We start from the raw sequence: 24638 nt of genomic DNA on the forward strand, positions 1-24638 counted from the left end.
ATTGTCGGCTGTCTTTAATCTCTCTCTCTGCTAAAGTAGTGTGACACACAAGACTGATAATGTAACTGCCCTTATAATTCTTAAAATTTAAGGTTAAACTCAACGAATTTTATATTTTGAATTTTTAGTATTTGAATAGGAAAGAATTCCCTCTTGGAATCATTCCGGAAATTTATTTTTTAAATTGTCTGGTGCAAGATGGAATAATCGGTGACAATTTGTGTTCACGGTATCGTGTCAATTTACAGGTATTCTACTAAACAGCTCAATTTGAACACGACCAATTTAATAATCGTGTCAAGAACCCTCAACACTAACCCGACTTGTTTATTAAACGGGTTATACATAACCTTTAGAGACCTGTTTAATAAAATCAAATATTTTATTATTTAAATTATTAATAATACTCGATCAAACATTAAATACTAAAAAAATATAATTTTCAATCCAATCAAATTACTAAATAATCTCTAATCTACAAAAGAATAAATTATAAGATACAAGTTTAGATAGTTATTTTAGAACTTAAATAAAAATTTGCTTATGACACGTATTAGTTAAATAGGGTATAAACAAATTATATGGGTTGAACTTATCAACCCAAACACGACACGATTAGCTAAACGGGTTAATCATGTCGACCCATTTATGATTCGATCCCGGTTAAGGTCAATTCAAAACCGATTAACTCGTGTCGTGTTTGAGTAATGTTGGCCGATCGTGTCAAACTTTGCTACATCTAGAATGGACCCAACAGACTATATTTCTCTTCAATTAAAACATTGGCCACATTATTCACAAATTTGGTCTGATTAGGTTGCATTCAGTAAAAATTACAAATTTTCAAATTTTGACTAGAAGTGAAAATTTCAAAATCAGGAAACTTTGGTTCAAACTGCATTTTTTAATTAGCCCAAAATAAAAACATGAATGAAGAAATCTCTTAAAAGTTAAAACCTTTGACTTGAGGGTCCTGATTAGGTGACCCATGTTACCCACACGAGCCACTTCTATTTACCACCAAGTCATCATCAATACAGGTTCACCTCATAAATTCCTCCAATCTTTCTCTCAATTCTTGTCTCTCTTTATAGAATTAATTTGGTATAAGTATAAGTTTGTGAGCATTGATAAGGTCACTATCCCATGTTTTTTCAATGCTCTTTTTCTTATTGTGTTTTTTTCTTGCAGAAAACAATGGACTCGCATTTGTCAAACACGAAAACAATTGAGTGTTGTCAAGAAAAACAAACCCACTATTTGGTGTCGTGGTTCGTCTTTTACTAAACCCTTAAAAGTACCTACTTTTTGATTGCTTCACATTGTTGGAATTGATTCCAATTCTATTTTGTAATTATGGGGTTATTAGGCAAGCCCTATCACAACTTTTTCTCCACAGGTGTTTAGGACCTTACTTTTTCTCCATTATTATACATAATCTTATATTCACTTTTCTTTTCTTTTTTCTTTTCTTATTGAAAAAAGAAATGAAAATGGCAAAAGAAATTAGGATTTAAGTTGCAAGTCAACGCATCCAAAAAGTTTTGTTTTGTCGGTTATCTTTACCTTAATTCCATATGAATAAAAACACAGACATTCTTTCTAAAATAATTTTTTAAAGATTAGTTTTAATTATTTCATTCCATATTAATTTTGCCCGGTCTTCTTTGCCTTTTACATTCTATGCAAATTTCATATATATATCTGATACATGTAAAATAGACATACATATAAACACAGAGAGAGAGAGAGAGAGAGAGAAGCAGTAGCTATTCCTGTTCAATTCTAGAGCGTTGCTTGATTACTAACCAGCAACCACCACTAATTATTTCCTCTAATCTTACTTCAAAGAAATAATGTTCTTTTCTGTATAAAGAAATGCTAATATAAGGTTCAAAGGGCACTTGTAGAAAAATACCAGTTTTTTTTTTTTTTTTTTTTTTTTTTTTTTTTTTTTTTTTTTGAGCAGGTCTAAATGTTGGCTATGTTTGTTTTGATGTAAAATAATTTTCAATAAATATTTTTTTATTTGCGAGTGTTTGATTGTCACAAAATACTTACGAAAAAAAAATTCAGTGTTTGATTGTTGACCTAAACTTTTGCCAAACACCGAACAATTAAAAATAAAAAATACTCAGTTTATTTTACCTAAAAATAGAAAAATCTTTTCCAAAAAAAAATATTTTAGAAACATACACGGCCTAAATGTTCTGCTCCAGTGCTCCTTGTGTATTAATATTATGAGTTAAGTGTGCCATCAACATATTACATCCCCAACCTGTAACCGTTATCAGTTCAAACAATCAATGCTACAAATTCAAGTACAACGACATACATTACAATCAATGCTATAACTGTATGGCCTTTCAAACTACAAACTGATGCCTATAAACAGTTAAATGGTATAGTTATTACAGCAATCTTTCCAGTGTCATATAAGGTCTCCTATTTGTCTTAATCTCAAGGTCATGAAACTTTCAAAGAGCAAAATACATGTGAAACAATCTTTCAAATAATCACATAAAATTTTAGTCCTACAAAAACTATTATATTCTTTTCTGATCTTGAAAGGAAGGATGCAGACAAAACTGATGATACACATCCATTCCCAGTATCTCTATAGCAGGCAGGGAACGACATGCTAAAGCCGCTAACGTCATTTTCTAAATTGTTTTACGGGAACGAGGGTCATGTTCTATCTGTTGATTATGTTGCAGTAATGTGCAGGATCTAGTAGTGTTACGCAGGAAGGTAAATATACATGTTATAATGAAAATAGTAGAAACAGAAATCACAAATGTGGAATGTGGTCTGCTACATCTACACAGCATCGGCGTCTCCATGCTAACCGATGCGAATCTCTTTCCAGATTGCGTTCCTCTGTGAATTGGACAACAATTAGAAAGGCTGACGCAAAGTAAATTATGCATGCATGTGTTATAAAGGAAAAAGAAATTTTGGATAAGTGGGAATTGCTTATATCTGATTTGGACACGTGAATCAATTATTCAAAATGCTTGATCTATGGCCATGCTTCGACTTTCATTCTAATCAGAAGAAACCCAATGTTTGCTAAAATGACGAGACCTTCTACGACCCCTCTGTAAACATAAGTGCGACAGACCTAACCATCGCTGTAGGAACTGGTGGAGGCCAAATTCGGTACAATTTTCAATCCCCGAAAATACGATATAGATTCATAATATATATGACCCAAATTTAATGACTACGCATGCAGTTGAATACGGAGTTGTAAAAGAAAAACATATGATTTTAGCTTTACCCATAAACAGAAATATCCATCTCGTTGTATCCCATATCTTAAGAATCCACCAACAGATCATAAACTACTTAAGAGTTCATTCATAAGAATAACATTTTCATCCATCAAATTAACAAAGTGTCTGAACTTATTTGGCTGAACATACTCATCTCAACTCAATAAAATCCTAAGAGTGAAATGCTAACTAGTAACTACATGGCGTTGATTAATAAATTTTAAAAGAAGTGTCTATACATGAATGACCAAGAAAATGAACGCTCACTGGCACAGCACACTCCATAGCTTCGAACCTTATAAAGAGAAGCCCTTACATATTCCCACTTCACACTTCACAGATCTAGGCTCATATGCCATTATTTTCGATTAGTAATATGGTTCGTTATAATCTATGTTTTCATAAATTGGTTAATCATTCAACATCTGCACATTTTTCAGTTCACTGTCAACTATTTTTACCCTAATTGTGAAATCAGCCTAAAAACATTGAAAAAATGTCAATAAACATAATAAAATGAGGAATGGCCATGAATGCTTGTCTTCCAAATATAAAATTCACATGAAAATGAATTTGAAAAACAGAAAGAAAAAAGGTGTTGAACTGCAATAAAAGCAGTAGCATAAAATATACCCCAAGAAATCCTTGATTGGATTCCACAAAGATGCAACATGTTTGCTCCAATGGCTTGAAGCATTTCTTATCTCCTGCTCACCAAAGTCACCTTTAGATGTCCCTAGTAAAAGAAGAGAAAAAACAGAGAAAACAATCAAAAGAACATAAATAATTGCTTCAGAAAATCAATTTAAATGAAAAAAAACATCTTTCCTAATTTAATCATATTATATCCAGCACTGGTATTGAAATGAAAGGAAAAAATACCAGTGGACGGAACTGAATGGTCTTTCTGTGATGCCCTGAGTGAAGCCAACTTTTCAACTAGTGTGCGTTCTGCGTCACTGGGATTACATAGTTAGACTTAGCAAACAGTGTTTCTAATAATAAGATAACACACATCAAAGGTTATCTCTTCGGATTAAATGAACCGTGGACTTCAACCGGGAGGCTGAACCTTCAATCCTTCCTATAAGGTATCAGTTTTTAAATCTTCCAATTGGTTTTAATTTCTATTTCAATACTACCTTAGATTTGCTACTGTAGTAGGCAAAGTACTGTATTATCACAAGTAGCATGTCAAAATTATGAAGATGCAGATGAAAGACAAATAGTTCCCCATTCAAAAGTTCCAATGGAACCTGGGAACAGGCATGACATTTCCTGTAACACTAAATTGAACTGAAGACGCTAAATCAGCTGTCCCTGATTTGATCCTTAGTGGTTCTATACATTCATTCAAAAACACTGCTGAAATCTATGCCTGTTAAATCTATAAGGATTCAGTTTCTAAATCTTCCACCAATCTGGTTTTATTTTCTATTTTAATATTACTACGTTAGATTAGCTAATGCAGTAGGCAAAGTACTGTATTATCAAATGGTGCATGTCAAAACTGTAAAGATGCAGATAAAAGGTAATAGTTTAATGGGCATGACATTTCCTGAAACACTAAATTGAACTGAAGACACTAAATCAACAGTCCCTAAATTGATCCTTAGTGGTTACTGGTTACTGGTTACTGGTTAATGTCCTTTAACTAGGAAATATGTAAAACGATAATCCTAGATCTAAATGGATTATGTTTCTACCTTTATACGAGTTTTTAACCATCAATTAATACACAATAGACTAGTGACAACATTATAGTATGGGCTCCTTACCTCCAACTATCTCTTGTCTCATTCAGTTATAACTAGTTAGCTACATCTCTCCTGAGAATCTAGTGAGAACTGGGAGTTATAGATGATTCAATACATTAGAAGTATTTGAACCTGTAATCGAAATAGTGGCACAAATATCTTTAAAATAACTTGTATTAGGATTAATGGCTCTTTAGGGCTGAGACAACATAAGATTTTAGTTGTTTTTGTAAATCTAAAGGAGCACTTACGACATGGTTCTTAGGTATCGAGGGTTAAGGAGTTTCAAGCATTTGATGCCAATCATGTGCATGTTAAAGAAAAATCCGTAACGCGTGAAATATTAAATTCAAGGACAAGACTAGCTCTCCCAGTTGTTGATCGTATCTACACCTCAAATGGAAACTTGAAATACAAAAAGATCCGTGAAAAAGTAATCAAATCAAACCTCATATCTTTTGGGATCTTAACATTGACGATAAAGTGATGATCACCTCGAACGGATGGTTTATTGATTTCTGGAACCCCCATGTAAAACATTTTTACAGTTTCTCCAGGTTGAATTCCAGAAGGAATCTGAAGATCTCTCAAACCCTCGACAGTTTCCACCTGAAATTGGTGTAGATTCATCAAACGAATTAACTTCCAAGTAAACATGAATGCACCTAGCTTTTGTTCTATTAAAAATATAAAGATGATTCATGGCTTGCAGCCCCACCCGCCTAAAAACAGATGGGGCTGAAACCTCAAATGAAACCAATAAATTTTATTTGAGCAAGTGACTTGGGCTGAAAGGATGCATAAGAAGAATTAAATGGACATGTATAACCAAAAAGAAAAAAGAAAAGTTTTGATGCAAAGCAAATGTAAGTGACATTTAATCCATGGAACTGACAGCAAATAGATGATATAAAGCTTTGTTAAGTTGAGATAAATTTAGTAGTATGGTTATATTATTTTCACCATTTTAACCAGAATTGTACAACTTTTCCTCTCAACAGTATTTACTTTTTTTTTCCCCTTTTTTCACCCCCTCCAAGTTATCACAAGTAGCCATGTCCCAACTGGAATTTGAACCCTGAACCTTTCCATTTGCGGTGGCAGGAGATACCGATTTAAGCTAGAAGCCCAGTAGGTAGCAAGTTATGACTGTAGTGTTACAAGCTTCTTGTAACGGCACTCTTTATCTAATAGAGCTATCAAATATTTCCGAAGGACAGTTTTCTACATTGATATTATAGGAGCGGCCTGTTTTGGCAACTTAATAGTATCCTAAAAACAGTTACAATTCCTGTTATCTAATAGAACTATCAGCCAATCCTGTTGGTATAATTCTTTAGAAGATTTTTTCCAGGATAAGGCGATTCATTAAAGAATAAGGTGGCTTTCTAGAGATCATTCTAATAGTTGACACAGAGAAGAGAAAGAAGAATCTGCTCCTGTCTGAAGACTTCAAGGCATATGTCAACACACGTCTGCTACTGGCATTGGACAGTTGACTTTCACCGAAATGTCTGGAATGTGCGAACCTTTTTGTACAAACACAAAAATGTGACTTGGAGATATATTCTAAGAAAGTTGGGATTGTAGAGGATTATAACCAAACTTCTATAAAATTCTTTTAAACGGCTCTCGGGTTTCTTTTTAAGAGTATTTCTTGAAAAATAACAAATAAACCACGGAAGGCTGCTTAAGGGAGGAATCCTAGCAACACAGAAGATATTTATAATCCAAATAAGATGCCTCCTACAGAAACTTTTTTGTTGAAAATACAGTCTCAGCCTCAATGATGATTTCAAGCGCCTTCGCTATCACCACACTGAACACTTGCAACATAAAATGCTGGCAAGTGTCAAGACACGCAGTTAAAATTCATATAAAGTAAAATTTATTGAAATGCAACTACAAGAAGTAACAATGCTGTAGCACCAAATAAATTTCTAGGTTACCTAGAAAATAATTATAAATAAAAATTCTGCTAGAGTTCCAGAAAAAACTTGGAATTACAGAACTATCATTGGATGGTAAAAGAATTCCTACTGATTGCATTTTAGGAAGGGTTTTTCTAAAATGTCATTATCAGCTGGGCCGCAAAAGAAATTCATTTCTTCTTTCCTCTTCATTACGGTCATAGAGATTCTGACTAGGATAATACTAGTTGAGGATGATTTTGTCTGGTTCCTGCCTTAGCAAAGTTGGTGTAGCACTATCTAACCTTCAATTTGCTAACAGTGCCTAAATTCTGTAGATGCCTCCCCGTGTATGTATTAAATATTCCCGGGGCATTTTGAGATGCTTTCATAATGCTTCTGATCTGATTAATCTCATCAAAATTGATTAACACCCAGAAAAATGGATAATGTGAAAAAAGTGGTAAATACACTTCCTGCAGTATATGGGTTGTGATTCTGAAGATAGTTAAAAATGGCCTTTACTTTTTCTTTTTCTTTTTTTTTTGATAAGTAAGATTGTATTAAAGCGCCCAAAAGGGGGATGCATCCCACAAAAAACTCACTGACATACTTTTGACCACAAAGAGAATAGAAAAAATAACTGATCTCCATACCCAACCGGCCAATAAGTTGGAGAATGATGAAAATGATTCCATTTTTACCATGTCCTTACAATACTAATCATTAGAGATCCTATACACTTACTAATCTAATATCCGTAAAAAAATTGATCAAAGAAACAAATGGTGACTTCTGCAACTAGAAATTAGGGAGGCATTATTAGATAGAAAACTAGAAACTATTGCATAGCCACCCAGTTAATCATTAATAAGAACATAACAAAAGAAAAAAAAATATTCTTAATTGGTGATATATGCCATACAAAAAGAAGGTTGACACTGACATAAGAAAAACTGATATTCAGATAAAAGAAATATTTTTTGACAATGCATATATCCAAATCAAAGAAGTCCATACAGAAACATGCCAATTTTTTTCCTTAAATTCATTACAGAAATTAGAATGGTAATTACCTTAACATCAGTCCCTAGTATTGCATCGGTATAATCAACATTGATCTTTGAATATAGATTCAGACCATCCCTCCAAATCCCATGTTTTTCGTCAATATGGAGGACTAAAAAGAGATCACCAGCTATGCCCCTGCAATGAAAACCCAGCATCACAAGCTTGTTTTTAGACAAAATTTAAGTTAACAAAGAAAAGGGGTATCTAACATAATGAACTATGCAATTTTATGCATACATAGAGAGAGAGAGAGAGAGAGAGAGAGAGAGAGACACAATTGTTAACGAAGTCAAGCACATAGACATCAAATATAGACTAGAGCAACTGGAGTGAACAGATGATTGCGTATCAAAATATTTTGATCAGAACAAGACAGAGCGTATAGATTTTTTAGTGATCTCTATGTTGCAGGATTTTGTGGCCATAGTCCAAAACAAAGATCCAGCAAAATACTTTTTACAGTTAATAACGACATGCTTTGTGTGTTGGGCCAACAGAATTAAGATATGATTATTTCTAGAATAGAAGAGAAAACCCCAAGCTTTTAGAATACTTCATAATCATTTTGTCCTTAAGTCACTTCTCCACCTTCCCTATAATTAAAAAGAGCTAATATTACCAAGCCCAAACCAAAAAATGGACATGGCCAAAAGACATCCATTCATAGGTCGCTCAGTTAAGCTTTAAACATCTACTATCGTATCTCACATGAGCAAATTCATCATCTTAGTCCACACCTTTCCTTGTCAAAGTTCCCTTCTCCTCGAACTTGCATCGTGCTTCCATCATTCACGCCAGGTGGGATGACCACTTTTATATTTCGCGTTGACCGTACTGTACCAAGGCCACCACATCTTCGGCAATGATCAGTAATTATCTTGCCATCACCACCACATTTTGAGCAAGTAGATACCTAGAAATCACAAAAAAAAAAAAAAAAAAAAAAAAAAAAAAAAAAAAAAAAAAAAAAAAAAAAATCGTCTATACATAAAATGTCAAATATAGGAACTGAAACTAAATAATAGATGGCAGGAAAATGTTGAAGTAGTGTATATCCATTCTACTTGCGCATAAAGGCTTAAAGAAAATCTGAATTACAGAATAGAAATATATACACAGCCAAATTTTCCAATAACCAATTGTATTTCCATGTTGTGTGAAATTACCTGAGACATTATTCCAAAAGGTGTATTATGAGTTTTCATTACTCCTCCTCTACCTCCACAGTCATTACACAATTTGATGGAACTGCTAGATCGGGCGCCTGTTCCACTGCAACTATCACATTTCTCGAAACAAGAAACTTCAAAGTCCCGCTGTCCTCCAAAAATTGATTCTTCAAAGCTCAAATGCATGTCATATCTACAATATAAGGAAACAGAATCAATACATAAGTAAAGGGAAAACCACAAACTAAGCATCCATGAGGCTAAATTTCCAGAGTAATTGATGGATAGGGGAAAAAAAAGGGACTGCAAAAGCATGACCAAACAACATTATAGGGAATCACTATCAGCTTCTAGTTTCTCACGAACAACCCTCCCAGTTTATCTATAATATTGGGACCATAAAAGTTAAGAGGAAAAATCATTGTTTGAACTTCAACTTCCTCTTTCAGCTGAAGTGCTGGGAGTTAGCACTCTAAGGTAGATAGAGCAACATGAAGTGAGCTAATTAATTTTTTCTCTCTCTTTTTTTTTTTATTTTTTATTTTTTTATAATAAAGCTGTCTTTCAACTTCAACTTTTTGATAAGCGAAACAAACATATTTTATGCAACAACTCTTAATGAAGATTCTATCCATAGCTTAACATCATTGCTTGACATCTCAAAATATGATTGAAGTGGGTTAAGTTTATAGTTATGCTGAAAGGATTACTTTTTATAATTTTTGCAGAATTTGTGATAATAACTTATGCAAGTTTCAATAGGAAACTGTAAGCACATTCATCTCGTGGAAGAATAACATATTTTGATCAAGATTGTTTCATTGAAGTTTCCAACTTCCTGTTTTAAGTGCATATATACATGCAGATGAAGTTCACAAATCTTCGCTTGATAATGTACAAATTTTGGCCCCACTAGATTTTTACTAAAGCAACAATCTTAAAACATCATTAGAAATTCCCGACTGACATTACTTCATTTCTGATCATAATCAATGCATCAGAAACTCAAAGATATTTTCTCCCCACCAAAAATCAATATGACAGTCACGCAGTAAAAACAAGGAATACAAGAAAAAAAGAATTCAATGGTGGGAAGAGTAACCCCAAATGACTTGGTACTCTTACCACATGCCAATATGTTTATGCCCAATAGGTTCATTATGATCAGAAAATCGGAATCAAATGCTACCGTTAAATTTTAAATTTTGCCTACACCAACTAATTTGAATGATACGATGAATATCAGATCCTTTAGTACATGTTTATGTCTTACTCACCTACTTTTCTCAAATAACCAAAACCATTACCCAATACAGAGTTCATGATCTTAGAATTGTAGAAGCAAACAATGAAAAATGCAGAGAGAGATAATACCGAACGTCAAGAATCTGGCTGCCCTTATTTCTCATATTGAAGTTAACACCCCCTGGTTCACCACTTCCTCCAAAAAATCCATTTCTCTCGCCAAAAAATGCTCCGAAAATTTCAAAAGGGTCCACCTGAAAATAAGAAGCGTGATCATTACCACTGAGAAGCACTTGAAATAAATAGGGTCCCCAAGTCACAGGAGAACTTAGATGGAATATTTATATTAACACGATAAAGAAAAGCCAACATCGACATTGGAGAGAGTACTTGAGCTTCTTGATCTTACCCCCTGTGAACCACCGTCTGATACATCATATTCCCCTCGTAAACCTGCCTCACCAAAGCGATCATATAAAGATCTCTTTTCATCATCTGATAGAACCTACATAGATGCTTCATTACCACATAAAAACAAAAGGAAGAGCAAGCAAATTATGAAATGCAATAATCAGTAAGCACCTATAAATTCTGTAAATATGATGTCTTAACCATCTCATCAAATTAGCCCAATGTCAATTCATACAAATTGAGATGCAATGAGAAGTAATGTCATTAATACACAGAGCCACAGTACTAGAAATGACACAACATGACAAAAAAAAAAAAAAAAAAAGAAGATCATTGTTTTCTACCTCATATGCAGCACTTATCTCTTTGAACTTTTCTTCAGCCCCAGGAACCTTGTTCATATCCGGATGATACTGTTTCAAAACAGGGACATACATAATATAATAGGTAACCCAAAATCAACATTTGCAAAATGCATATTATCACTAAGTGCAATAATCAGAACCTCCGCAACAACATAATGCAGTTCAATCTTGTAATGTAATCCGAAGATGAAGATGCAAAACTATAACTATATATACTTATGCGTGTGTGTGTGTGTGTGTGTGTGTGTATAAGAAGAAGGAAAGAAAAAGAAAGAAAGGAACCTTGCGAGCAAGTTTGCGGTAAGAGGCCTTGATTTCCTGCAATGTTGCGTTTCTACTGAGATTAAGAGTGGAGTAGTAATCATTAGCGGAATTGAGAGCCCTAATACAAAAGCTGCTGCTGCGGCGACGTGGTGTTGTGGTGATGGAAGGAAATTGATTAGGATTGAAGTGTTGATTTGCTTTGCCAAGAAAACTCAAAGTGTGGAATGAGTTGGAGAGAGAATGTGGTTTTTGGAGAGAATGAGAGGCAGAGGAGTGTTTTGAAATCAAAAGAGAGGAGAAGGAAATTGTAGGGTTTGAATTGAAATTGATGCAGCAGTGGGTTGGGATAATTGGCATAGCTCTACTCACTACTTCTACTTGCTCTCGGAGGAAAGAAAAAAGAAAAGGGGGGTTTTATAATTACTGTAGAGGTTTTGGCTTCCTTCCTTCCTTTCCTCTCACATCGTCTTCTCTTGCCCTCTTCTGTTTGTGTTGGGAAAATGAAGGCAAAAGAGATGAAGAGGGAAATTCTAGAGGGGAGAAAAAAATGCGTGAAGGGCCTGTTTGGCAACTTTTTTTTTTTTTTTTTTTTCATACGAAAAAAAAAGAATATATTTTTGTTATGTTGTGATTTATTTCACAACATTTCAAAACAAAAATAAAACATGAAAAGATGTTTGGATGGTTGTAAAAAAAATATAGTATTTACATTATATTGGTTATTATAAAAAATATAATAATTCGTTTACTATATAAACTTTTATTAAGAAAAAAATAAATCAACAAAAGCAATTCATACATGTGGATCAATCTTCTTTGTGACCGAGTAAGACCAAATTGAATCTGTGATCCCACTAATGAATTTACTCTTCATTTGGGCATATTTGATTAAATTTGTAAAGTTATTTGAATTAGCTCATGTATATATATTTTCCTTCCCTTTGTTTTCGTTAGTAATGCATTTCATTGCATTATGAAGCATCTACCAAAGGAAAATAATTTTATAACCAAGCCAAACATCCGATTCCATGAACTGAACACCAGAAATTTTTCCGTCAAATACTCCCACAAAAATTTGAACTCCCAACCTCATAAGAGGTGAGGTTATAAACTTTAGTGAAATTTTGTTGTTTGTCCCAATCAGCCTATCATTAACTCTCTCCATCATCTCCAATGGTATTTTTTATTTTTTATTTTTTTTGATGACCCAGAGCGCCCCTAGGCATGGCTCTTCGGACCCACTCTTCAGACCCACCCCAAAGGCACCAAACTGGGGATACAGCAGCCGGCCCTACAGCTACAGCACCAGGTTACTCGAGAGTGATAAAGGGGGTGGCAATAATCGATCCCAGGCCATGTGTGTGACCGCTCAAAGACTTCCCAACCGCTCCAAGCCCCCGGGGGCATATCCAATGGTACTTGGCATCAAGCTTCCACAATAAAACTCCAGCTACCCTTTCAATGAATGCAACAACATTGACTGCAGCATAAATGCTATCAGATTGTCACATCGTAGCACAAAACTCAAATCTATCAGATTGTCACATTTTTTTCCCTTTTCAACGAGTGGTTTGTTATCTTAAATGCTACATTAGTGTATTTCAAAACAGATGCGCATTAAGTGCAACGGTTTTCGAGCACAAATTTTGGCCTGTAATCTAAGAACTTCATACATAATCTCCAAGACAAGTTCAGCTCATCGGAGTCAGTTATAGGGAATGCCAAAATCTGTTCATAATACATCAGTTCGCTCCATTAATTTAAATTTCATAATACATCACTTAAGTTAGTTCTAAACAGGGCTAGAAGTCCATTACATTTAGCTGCTGCTCATGTTGCTTTCCTAATGCATCTTGATGTTATGCAGGATATCGTCGTCATCGTCTGCGTTTCTTCTCTGCTTGTTGAAGCTCATCCATTAGTAGATGTGCCACTGATTTGAATCCCATCTCCCGAGCTACAATTTCAGTCCAAACAAATAATTTTTTTTATTACTTATATATCATGAGAGAACTCAATAAATGAAAATGATAACAAAAATACAAACACCTCAAATAATTATATTGACAAACCTTTATATATAGCTATCCCAGTTGGAGCCATCTTCCGCTTCTTTAGGCAAAATGAACTATTGAAAAAAGAGTCGCAGAAAAAATCAGATTTTTGCTGGTGCATAAAGTCTTGTCAAGGATCGCAGATATATAATTGCAAATAACCCTTCTTCAGAAAATGATATGACATTGCAACAAAACAACTCGATCTATAGTAACACCGATGATGTCTAAAAATAGTGGACATACCTATTGCATATCCAATACGGATTCAGTCCTTTTTCTTCTATGCAATGAGGACACATCCATTGCGAGTTTCCTCTCACCTCCTCAATGTCTAGCAGAGAATTATGTAAAAAAAGGTTTTAAAATTCTATTACAATTTCCTTTTTCAAAAGTCCATCATCTGATCATGGCCCAAATGTAATCAACCAAAAACAAAATATATGGATAATAATCTGAACATAGCTCAAAGTCTAATGATTGAAATACTTAATATTCAGTTCATCTTATTATCCGTTGACTGACAATCATCCATTTACTGAGTCCTATACTTGTACATACCTTCGCCATACCTAATCTTGAGACAAGCTCGACAAAGCACACCATTGCTAGAATGACATACTGAACAATCTGTCTTGCCTGCTTAAGAATCATTTGAAGATGTTAAAGTATTCAAATAATTGAAGATAGAGGAGAGAATTTCTGTTCTAACACTCACCCATGCATGGTTGATCAGTATCTAGATTACTGCATCGCTTGCAATCTTCTTCGCCACACAATTTCTTTTGCCTGCATTTGTAAAACCAGGAATGGAGAAGCTTAAGCATACTTTAACATATAAAATCTTTCAAAACCCATATTACATTTTCCTATAAAAAGAAAAGGACCAGCAAACAGACTTAAGTTAAGCTTGCCATTAAACAAACACAACTGAAAAGCGACTGTATAATTTGGGCTCTTAAGGAGTGTTATTCTAATTGTCCAAAAAAGACTACCTTTTTCGATGTGCAAAATTCCCTCACTTGTTTCAAACTCTGTTTGAAACTTGTGAACCAGGAGGGGAAGGAAAAGGAATTGTGGGGAAGTTCATTCCTTCCTTTGTTTTAAAATGTTAAAAATTAAACTGTGCACACACACAGTGCCAGTTTGGCCTTGCTGTGAGAAAGTGACTAAAGTTTAAGCGCTTATATCTGTAGAGGTAACAAAAGAAGTACCGTCTCTTGAAAAGAGGAATAGAATAAACAGTGAAGACATAAACACAGAGATTACAACAATACAGCTTATAAGAAACTCAAATTTTCCTTACTATTGTCAGTGTTGTGTGTATAAAAAACCTCAGTGCATTCATTCACTCCCCATGCCAACCCTCTTCCCAACCCCTCCTGTCCAATCCACAAATCTTCATAACTGATTAAAAATAGTGGGAAATGCGTAGAAGTTTTCAAGGAATGGTACCTGCAGAAGTGGCAGCAAATTCCGAAAACAGGGTCATAGACACTGCCCCTGCCCTTGCTCGCGCAACGCTTAGCTGAATCTTCCGGCAAAAGTTGCAGCAGCTTCTTACCGCTGACTTCCACCAAAGGTGCATTTGCAGGCCTCTTTTCTTCCCATTCACTAGACCAAGTTAACGAACTCTCTTCATTCTCTGCAAAAACCCATCTTTTCTCTAATTATATACTCCATACGAAAAATGAGATATACTCCATCTTTTGTGTGTGTGTGTGTGTGTGTGTGATCAACAAGTAGAAAGATGAGAGTGAGACCTTTTCTTTAATCAAATACTCCATATGAGAAAGAAAAAAAACATGCATTAACACAAGCTCTTTCTAAGAAACAAAAGAAACCCTCCTTTGTGTGTGTTGTGATCAACAGGCAGAAAGATGAGTGTGACACCTTTTGCTGAAGATATCATCAAATTGTCAGAATGGGCGCTTGTTTGCATCAATCGATCAGAACGGCGCAAAGGAGTGCGTTTATAGTCAACTTTACAGTGCTTTCTGACATGGGTCTTCACCGGTTTTGCTGTCGGAGTGACTGATTGGAGGTCCGCGATGGCTTTGTGTACTCCCAAAGACGCCAATCGAGCCTGTCCTTATAATCAACATCACATAAAGTAAATGCAAATACGAGATGGTAAGAATGAAGAGTCTTATAAGAGAGAGAATGAGAGATGGAGAGACCTGGTTCTCCAAAATTCGAGCATTTCTGAGCTCTTCGTAATCGCTCTTTGCTCTCATCGTTCTGTTTAGGCAAATTGAACTATTGAAATATAGTAACAGAAAGAATCAGATTTTTGCTAGTGCATAAAGTCTTGTCCAGGATCCCAGAAATACAATTGCAAAATAACCGTTCCCAAAAGGATATGACATTGCAACTGGAACTATAATAACACCAATGACGTTTATAAATAATGGACATACCTATTGCATATCCAATTCGGATTAAGTCCTTTATCTTCTATGCAATGAGGACACACCCATTGCGCATTTCCTCTCACCTCCTCGATGTCTAGCAAAGAATTACATACAATTTTTTTTAACTTCATTTACAGTTTCCTTTTGTATATGAAAAGTAACTATGCGACAAGTCCATCATCTGATGATGGCCCAAATGTGATCAACAAGAAACAAAAAATATGGATAATGATATGAACATAGCTCCAAGTCTAACGATTGAAATACTTGACATGCACTTTTAGTATCTTATTATCCATTGAATGACAATCATCCGTTTATTGAATCCTACACTTGGACATACCTTCACCAGACCTAACCTCGAGACAAGCTCGACAAAACATACCATTGCTAGAATGACATACTGAACAATCCGTCTTGCCTGCTTAAGAATCATTTGAAGATGTTAAAAGTATTCAAATAATTGAAGATACACAAAGGAATTTATGTTCTAACACTCACCCATGCATGGTTGATCCATATCCAGATTACTGCATTGCTTGCAATCTTCTTCGCCGCACAATTTCTTTTTTCTGCATTTGCAAAACTAGAAATTGTGAAGCTTAAGCATACTTTAACATATAGAAACTTTTAAAACCCACATTACATTCTCCTGTAAAAAGAAAAGGACAAGCAAACAGTCACTTGAGTTAAGCTTGCCATTAAAAAAACATAACTGCAAAGCAAACTGTTTAACTTGAGATTTTAAGGGCAGCTCACTTAGTCTAAGCCACCCATTAATTCTAATCATCCCAAAAGGACAACCTTTTCGATGTGCCCCCCACTTGTTTCAAGCTCTGTTTGGAACTTTTAAACCAGGAGTGGAAGGAAAATGAATTGTATGGAAGTTCATTTTTTCCTTTGTTGAAGTGATTAATTTAATCTGTGAACACACACGGAGTGTCTTATTGGCCTTGCTTTGAGTCTGACTGAAGTTAAAGCGCTTATATCTCTAGAGCTATCAAAAAAGTGTTGTCTCTTCTTGAAAAGAGGAAGGACAATGCTATTCAAACATAATAGTCTAACCGAAAGTTCTAACTGAGGGATTTTTATTCCTGGGATGAATTGGATAACTTTGACCTTATCCAATTCATCCAAGGGATACAATTTCCTCGATTAAGACTTTCGGGTTAAACTACTAGGTGTGAGAATCATTATTCAAAGAGGACAATGCTATTTAAAGATAGAGTTTACAGCAACACCACTTATAAGTAACTCAAAAGTTCCTACTGTTGCGTGTATAAAAACCTCGGAGCATTCTTCATTCCCTATGCCACAACCCTCTTCCCACCCACCCCCCCTCTCCAAACCCCAAATCTTAATAACTGGTTGAAAATAGTCAGAAAGGAATGGTACCGGCAGAAGTGGCAGCAAATTCCCTTGCTTGTGCAACTCTTGGCTGAATCTTCCGGCAAAAGTTGCTGCAACTTTGTACTGCTGAGTCCCACTAAAGGTGCATTTGCAGTCCTATTGTCTTCCCCTTCACTAGACAAACTTAACGAACTCTCCTCGTTCTCTGCCAAAAAAAAAAACATGCATTAGCCATTAGCACAAGCCCTTCGAAAGAAACCCCAAAATTATTTAATAAATAATTTTTTTTTTAAAAAAAAAAAAAAAAACAAACAAACACTCGTGTGTCATCAAGAAGCAGAGATATGAGAATGAGACCTGCATAAGATATCACCAAATTGGCAGAATTTTCTCTCAACCGAGTGGAGCGCCGCAATGGGGTCTGCTCAGGTTCTGAATGGGCGCTTATTATTTGTATCAACCGATTGGAACGGCGCAAAGGAGTGCGTTCATAGTCGACTTTAGGGTACTTCCTGGCATGGGTCTTCGCCGGTTTTGCCGTCGAAGTGACCGATCGGAGGTCCGAGATGGATTTGTGTACTCCGAGAGACGCCAATCGAGTCTGTTCTTAGGATCAAAATCACATAAACAAAATGCAGATATGAGATGTTAAGAATGACGGGGTTATAGTAGAGAAAGGATGAGAGAGACAGACCTTATTCTCCAAAATTCGAGCATTTCTGAGATCTTCGTAATCGCTCTTTGTTCTAAGCCTTCCCATTGTTCTGTTTCAATTCATCAAAATGGTAGTACTAAAGAGCCAAAGCCTCTCGAGTTTAGGGTTTATGAGAGACTGTCACTTTGAATTAGTTTGTGGTCTAACGGCTAGTGATTCAATAAAGTGAATCTCAGCTCTTGATTTATCCAATCAGTTGTACTATTGAGGTACGGTACCCTCAACTTTTTGAAAATTATTCATTTGTTTTGGAACCAACAATATTGCCTTTTAATTAGATGTTAATTTCTTTTATAATTCTTCATAAAACTTCAAAAGACAATTTTTAAATTCAACCTCCTAGATGAATGAGGAAGAGCAAGGATGAGATATTAACGGGTGTATCATTAATTTAAGAAAAATTTTAAACTTGTTGACGGATAAATATAGGAGGTGAGTTATTGTGGTAAGCTCCATACTTATATTTTTTAATAAATTTTTAATTTTTATTGAGCTCTCATTTTTCAAAATCCCGTCCTATGTGGCAAAATTTAATGACATATATATATTCCTCCAAGCTAAATTGGATTTAATGGGGATGACGAATTGACATTCTTAAGTACACTTCCATAGAGAATTGGTTAATTTTCTTGAAGTAACTTCAAACCCTAAATCATCTTCAAGAACTCATGCATAGTCACTTGTGAGATGCCTTGTAGGATTGGGGTTGGGCAGGTCCCATGGTTTAATGCTAAATATCTGCCATTAAAAACAAATTTGTCCTCTCCTGTGCTAACAATCCAAAAGGACCAGAACTCATTCATAACCAGCAAGATTGCACAATAATCTGAATGATTTTGCATGAACTGTTCCCATTTGAAGGATGGACAAGTTAAAAGTTGTTCCTAAGAATCCCAAACCACGACATTTCAATGAGATTAAAGCAATAGCTGAATATTCTTGATTTACTTTTAGAAGTAAACAGAGGATATATCAGTGTCCACCCTCAAAACCTAGTTACATCAAATTTCAATCCATCGATTTCCTTTCCCAAGCAGTCCCAGTTTTATAAAGATTTTTTCGGCCATTGGCAATTCAGACCTTTCCAAGTCCTATAATAAACTGATTCCAATCTTAAACTGATTGCAGGAAAATCCTTTTCGAGAAAATATATATATATATATATATATATATATATATATTACTTAAAAAGGGAAAAAAAATTGAGAAAAATATTTTAAGTCGAAACAAACGAAGCCCTTAAATCCAAATCCAAGATACATCTTGATATTCTATATATAAGCATGACTGAGGATACATTTTCCCCCTATAAAGACAAGAACCAAATATGATATGAGATCAATCAACAGGAAAAGAATTATCAATTCAGATAATGAATAATCTTAGTACGTCATAGGGATGTAAACTCATCAGCAAGGCAGTTCGGAATTCAAGTGCCATGGCCTTTCAGATCATCTCACAAGAGTTTCGAATATCTAACTTCATTTTACCATGACCAAAATTAATGCATGCTGCTTAAATCGTTCACATTCACTAATTCAACCAAATACGAAAACAAAGAGAATTTTCAAATGTATGTCTTCACTAAGTTGAACTTCTAATCTCATATGAATAACTTTGGTCGAAAATTGGCAATCCAAGGATGGAACAACTGACTGGGATAGTCCCCATTAACTAACACGGCCACCATCAAATTCCTCTCCATTGTGAGCCACAATGCACATTAAGGACAATAATGAGTGTTCATTGGCCGAATAATTTCTTCAACTGAAGGTCGAACAATCAGTACCATTCAACCTTCCAACAATATCATGTGCAGTGGTTAGTAACTGGAGTCCAACAATATCATCTGAATCTAGTTATTCAAATAGCTAACAAGGATTGTAAATATTGCTTTAGGTACTATTCCATATTTAAGGAAGTTTGGAGGGAAAATCTGGATAACAATAAAGATCCAGTCAAGTAATATTGAAAACCAATCATAGGAGTGAGAAAGGATCAGAGTAAAGAACAAAACTCAAATCCAAAATGTAATATAAACTGTCACATTTTTACCCTTTTCAACAAAGATAGGAGTGGTTTGTATCATGATACTCCCCATATCTAACAAGAGAAAACAAGTAATTGAAATACACTAGTTTGTTCTGCCATAACCAACTTTCTCTTTCAGATGCTAAGCATGCATTACAACACAGTTCATTACCCTTCAGAAGTCTGGGAACATTGCAGTCAAGTCAAAAATATAAAATCTTGATACCAGTATATGAGTGCATGTAATTAATTTCAGTTGGACACTGAATTATCTTGGAGGAACTATAAGCTATCAATTTCCAAGTCATAACAGGTATGGAGAGGTATAGGTAAGTACAAATTTGTGCCTGTAATCTAAGAACTTGTTATAAAATCTCGTAGACAAGTTCAGCTCATCGGAGTCAGGTCTAGGGAATGCCAAAATCAGTTCTTCATTAGTTTAAATTTCATAATTTGTACATATAGATCACTGCAGTAACTCTAAACAGGGCTAGAAGTCATTACATTTAGCTGTGCTCATCATGTTGCTATCCTAATACATCTTGGTGTTAGCATGATATCTTCCTCAACATCAGCGTTTCTCTGCTCGTTGAAGCTCATCCATTAGTAGATGTGCCACTGATTTGAATCCCATCTCCCGAGCTACAAGTTCAGTCCAAACAAAAAAAAATTTTATTGATTATATCATGAGAGAACTCAATAAATGAAGTTAATAGCAAAAAACATACACCTCAATTAATTAACCTGACAAACCTTTATGTATAGTTACCGAAGCCATCTTCCGCTTCCTTAGGCAAATTGTACTATTGAAAAAGAGTCACGAGAAAAATCAGATTTTTGCAGTGCAAAAAGCCAAAAAGTCTTGACAACAATTACAGAAATACAATTGCTAATAACCATTCTTCAAAAAATGATATGACATTGCAACAAAACAACTTGAACTATAATAACACCAATGACGTCTAATGACAATGATGGACATACCTATTACATATCCAATATGGATTCAGTCCTTTTTCTTCTACGCAATGAGGACACGTCCATTGCGCATTTCCTCTGACCTCCTCAAGTTCTAGCAGAGAATTACGTAAAAAAATGTTTTTAAATTCTTTTACAGTTTCAATTTGCATATAAAAAGTAACCGTGCAGGGATCATGGCCCAAATGTGATGAACCAAAAACAAAAAATATGGATAATAATCTGAACATAGCTCGAAGAATAATGATTGAGACACTTAATAGGTAGTTTACGTATCTTATTATCCATTGACTGAAAATCATCCATTTATTGGGTCCTATACTTAGACATACCTTCACCATACCTAATCTTGAGACAAGCTCGGCAAAGCACGCCATTTCTAGAATGACATACTGAACAATCTGTCTTGCCTGCTTAAGAATCATTTGAAGATGTTAAAGTATTCAAATAATTGAAGATATAGGAGAGAATTTCTGTTCTAACACTCACCCATGCATGGTTGATCTGTATCTAGATTGCTGCATCGCTTGCAATCTTCTTCGCCACACAATTTCGTTTGCCTGCATTTGTAAAACCGGGAATGGTGAAGCTCAAGTATAACATATAAAAACTTTTAAAACCCGCATTACATTTTTTCCTAAAAAAAGAAAAGGACTAGTAAACAGATTTGAGTTAAGCTTGCCATTAAAAAAAATAAAAACAACTGCAAAGCAACTGTATAATTTGAGCTCTTAATGGCACCTCACATGATTTAAGAACCCATTGATTCTAATCATTCGAAAAGGACTACCTTTTTCGATGTGCAAGATTTCCCCCATTTGTAGGGGAAGGAAAAGAAATTGTAGGGAAGTTCATTCTTTCCTTTGTTCTGAAGTGTTAAAAATTATACTATGAACACACACAGAGAGACAGAGCGTGTGCCTGCTTGGCCTTGCTGTGAGAATGTGACTAATGACTAAAATTTAAGCGCTTATATGTGCAGAGCTTTCAAAAAGTGTGAAGACACACACAGATAAATTACAACAATACAACTTCTAAGAAACTAAAAAATTTCCTTACTGTTATCAGTGTTGTGTGTATAAAAACCTCAGTGCATTCATTCACTCCCCGTGCCACTGCTAACAACCATCTACTCCAAAAACTTAAACTATTAGAGTAATTTTTAAATCTTTCAACACGCCGCCTCACACGTGGCCTTCTTTTGATCCAACAAGTGTTTCAATTTTTTAATTATAGGGTGACTTTGATATTTGAACTCAAGACATTTGGCTCTAATACCATATTAACTACCACCTACTCTAAAAGAGTAAGCTGTTATAGTAATATTTAAATCCTTCACCAGCCACAACCCTCTTCCCACCCACCCACCCCATCCTCTCCAACCCCCAAACCTTCTTAACTGATTAAAAATGGTGGGAAATGCATAGAAGTTTTAGAGGATTGGTACCTGCACGAGTGGCAGATAATTCCGAATCTTAGCCGAATTTTCCAACCCGTGCTTGGGCAATGCTTTGCCGATTCTTCGGGCAAAAGTTGCAGCGGCTTCGCACCGCTGACTCCCACCAAAGGTGCATTTGCAGGCCTCTTTTCTTCCCCGTCACCAGACCAAGTTAACGAACTCTACTCTTTTTCTGAAAAAAAAAAACCCCACATTTTCTCTAATCAAATACTCCTTATGAGCAGGGGAAAAAAAACTCCTGTGTGCGATCAACAAGCAGAAAGATGAGAGAGAGACCTTTTGCTGTAGATATCACCAAATAGTCAAAATCTGTTCTCAACCGAGTGGAGCGCTGCAATGGGGTCTGCTCAGGTTCTAAATCGACGCTTATTTGCTTCAACCGATTGGAACGGCGCGAAAGAGTGCGTTCATAGTCGACTTTAGGGTCCTTTCTGACATGATTCTTCGCGGGTTTTGCCACCGATCGGAGGTCCAAGATGGTTTTGTGTACTCCGAGAGACGCCAATCGAGCCTGTTCTTAAAATCAACATCACATAAACAAAATGTACATATGAGATATTAAGAATGAAGGGTCATAATAGAGAGAGAATGAGAGTGACAGACCTTATTCTCCAAAATTCGAGCATTTCTGAGATCTTCGTAATCGCCCTTTGTTCTGAACCTTCTCATCGTTCTGTTTCAATTCAAAATGGTACTAAGAGCCAAAACCTCTCGAGTTACGCTATGTTTGGTAGGATGGGTTTGAAGGGAGTTACGCTACGTTCGGTAGGATGGGTTTGAAGAGGGAGGATAACATTAGTTATAAGGAAAAGGGAAGGAAATGATAAGTTTAATCCTCAATCCTGTTTGGTTGATTAATGAAGGAAAAGAAATAGAAGGATAACAATCATGTTTGGGAAAAGAAAGGAAAGGGAAGGATAATAAAAAATTTACTATTATGCCCTTTATATATTTTAAAAGATAAATTTTTAGATTTAAATATGTAACAATATTTTTGCCCCAAGATTCGGTTCTAAGGCTCAGTTTGGTAGCAAATGCCACATTCATCTTCTCTTTCCAAATCAATATTTCAAAACTCAATAGTACTTAACTAATTTATGCAGTGGTATTGAGGCTAAGCAGCCCAACTTTGCCATGAGAAAATCTGCTCGTGTGCAGCTGATTAAGAATGGGAAGAAGATCGCTGCATTTGTACCCAATGATAGTTGCTTAAACTATAGTCTCCTCAATATAGTTTAGTGTAGATCTTCTTTAATGTATCAAATCTTATAAAAGGAGCCGGCTCAAGTAAAAGTGGAGGAGGCTCCAATATGAATGGAGCAGGCTCTACTTTAAGTAGAGGAGGCTCCAATATGAGTAGAGCAGGCTCCCAATTACTAGATTTTCCTTCAAGCAAGTAACAACAGAGAAAAGTAAAAAAATGATCATTAATTTAATCTTTAAATTTGGCTTCTTACTTTTTTGGGTGAGAGGGGTTTGATCACAAATGTAATCAATGATGATCAACAACATAAAACAGTAAGTTAGGTTCTTTCTGACTTTATTTAAAAAAAAAAAAAACTTAACAACCCAAGGCATGAAGTGGATCGAACATACAGATCCACCAATTTCTTGCAAATACCATATCTTCAACTGAAAAGAATCAAAGACACCAAAAGATTCTATAGTGAATTATGTTTGTGCTAATTTCGACTAAAAATTAAGAGCAGGAATATATATAAATTGAAGAGGGAATTTCATGGATTTAACATACCAGTGAAGGAACCCATCATATGGAAGAATTCGCCCAAAGCAAGATGAAGTCTCCTAAGTCAGTTTGCTCTCTGGAATGTTTCAATAATGACCCCAAATTAGGAAGTATCGAAATATAATGGGAATAGGACACTTGAAGGGAGCCGGCTCAACCATGATCATGGAGCCGGCTCTTATGGGTTTTTGAGAGGTGCCGAGTGAAATAGGAAGGATGTAGATGAGTGGAGCCGGCTCTTCCTTTTTGTGGAGCCGGCTCCACATTTTTTTTGGAGCCGCCTCAAGTAGTTGCTGGAGCCGGCTCTCTTGGGCATTTGAGAAATCCCGAGAGTTGGTGTATGCAGGCCAATAAAGGAGCCGGCTCAACCTATTTCTAGAGGCGGCTCTTCTTGGAGATGCCGAGAGCATGGATTTAGGA

The 24638-nt window shown here is 35.4% G+C and overlaps 2 protein-coding genes and 1 long non-coding RNA gene across 3 annotated transcripts; all 3 read right to left on the reverse strand.

Moving 5' to 3' along the window:
• Window positions 1-1564: 1564 nt before the first annotated feature.
• Window positions 1565-11987, reverse strand: LOC132286076 (uncharacterized). The gene is made up of 11 exons (XM_059788329.1): window positions 11489-11987; window positions 11186-11254; window positions 10840-10935; window positions 10560-10684; window positions 9183-9378; window positions 8754-8929; window positions 8022-8151; window positions 5484-5644; window positions 4161-4237; window positions 3912-4014; window positions 1565-2880 (listed from the first exon to the last, which is right to left on the reverse strand). The coding sequence occupies exons 1-11, from the start codon at window positions 11825-11827 to the stop codon at window positions 2664-2666; spliced, it is 1689 nt and encodes a 562-aa protein (XP_059644312.1). The 5' UTR covers window positions 11828-11987; the 3' UTR covers window positions 1565-2663.
• A 1039-nt stretch (window positions 11988-13026) lies between these two features.
• On the reverse strand, window positions 13027-18210 carry LOC132286606 (uncharacterized). The gene is made up of 14 exons (XM_059788969.1): window positions 17983-18210; window positions 17646-17889; window positions 17334-17493; window positions 16440-16510; window positions 16282-16359; window positions 15945-16032; window positions 15705-15783; window positions 15418-15610; window positions 14980-15169; window positions 14243-14313; window positions 14086-14163; window positions 13771-13858; window positions 13543-13598; window positions 13027-13427 (listed from the first exon to the last, which is right to left on the reverse strand). Exons 1-14 carry the CDS (start codon window positions 18046-18048, stop codon window positions 13348-13350), a joined length of 1542 nt encoding a protein of 513 aa, XP_059644952.1. The 5' UTR covers window positions 18049-18210; the 3' UTR covers window positions 13027-13347.
• Window positions 18211-20160: 1950 nt separating this feature from the next.
• LOC132286607 (uncharacterized) lies at window positions 20161-23184 on the reverse strand. The gene is made up of 6 exons (XR_009472819.1): window positions 23075-23184; window positions 22748-22982; window positions 22460-22643; window positions 21019-21572; window positions 20788-20837; window positions 20161-20676 (listed from the first exon to the last, which is right to left on the reverse strand). It is a non-coding gene; the product is annotated as an uncharacterized LOC132286607 (long non-coding RNA).
• Window positions 23185-24638: the final 1454 nt, after the last annotated feature.

Source organism: Cornus florida, unplaced genomic scaffold (genome assembly GCF_030987335.1).
Source record: "Cornus florida cultivar Cherokee Brave unplaced genomic scaffold, ASM3098733v1 CherokeeBrave_3.0.0_Hap2_Chr11, whole genome shotgun sequence".
NCBI lineage: Eukaryota > Viridiplantae > Streptophyta > Magnoliopsida > Cornales > Cornaceae > Cornus > Cornus florida.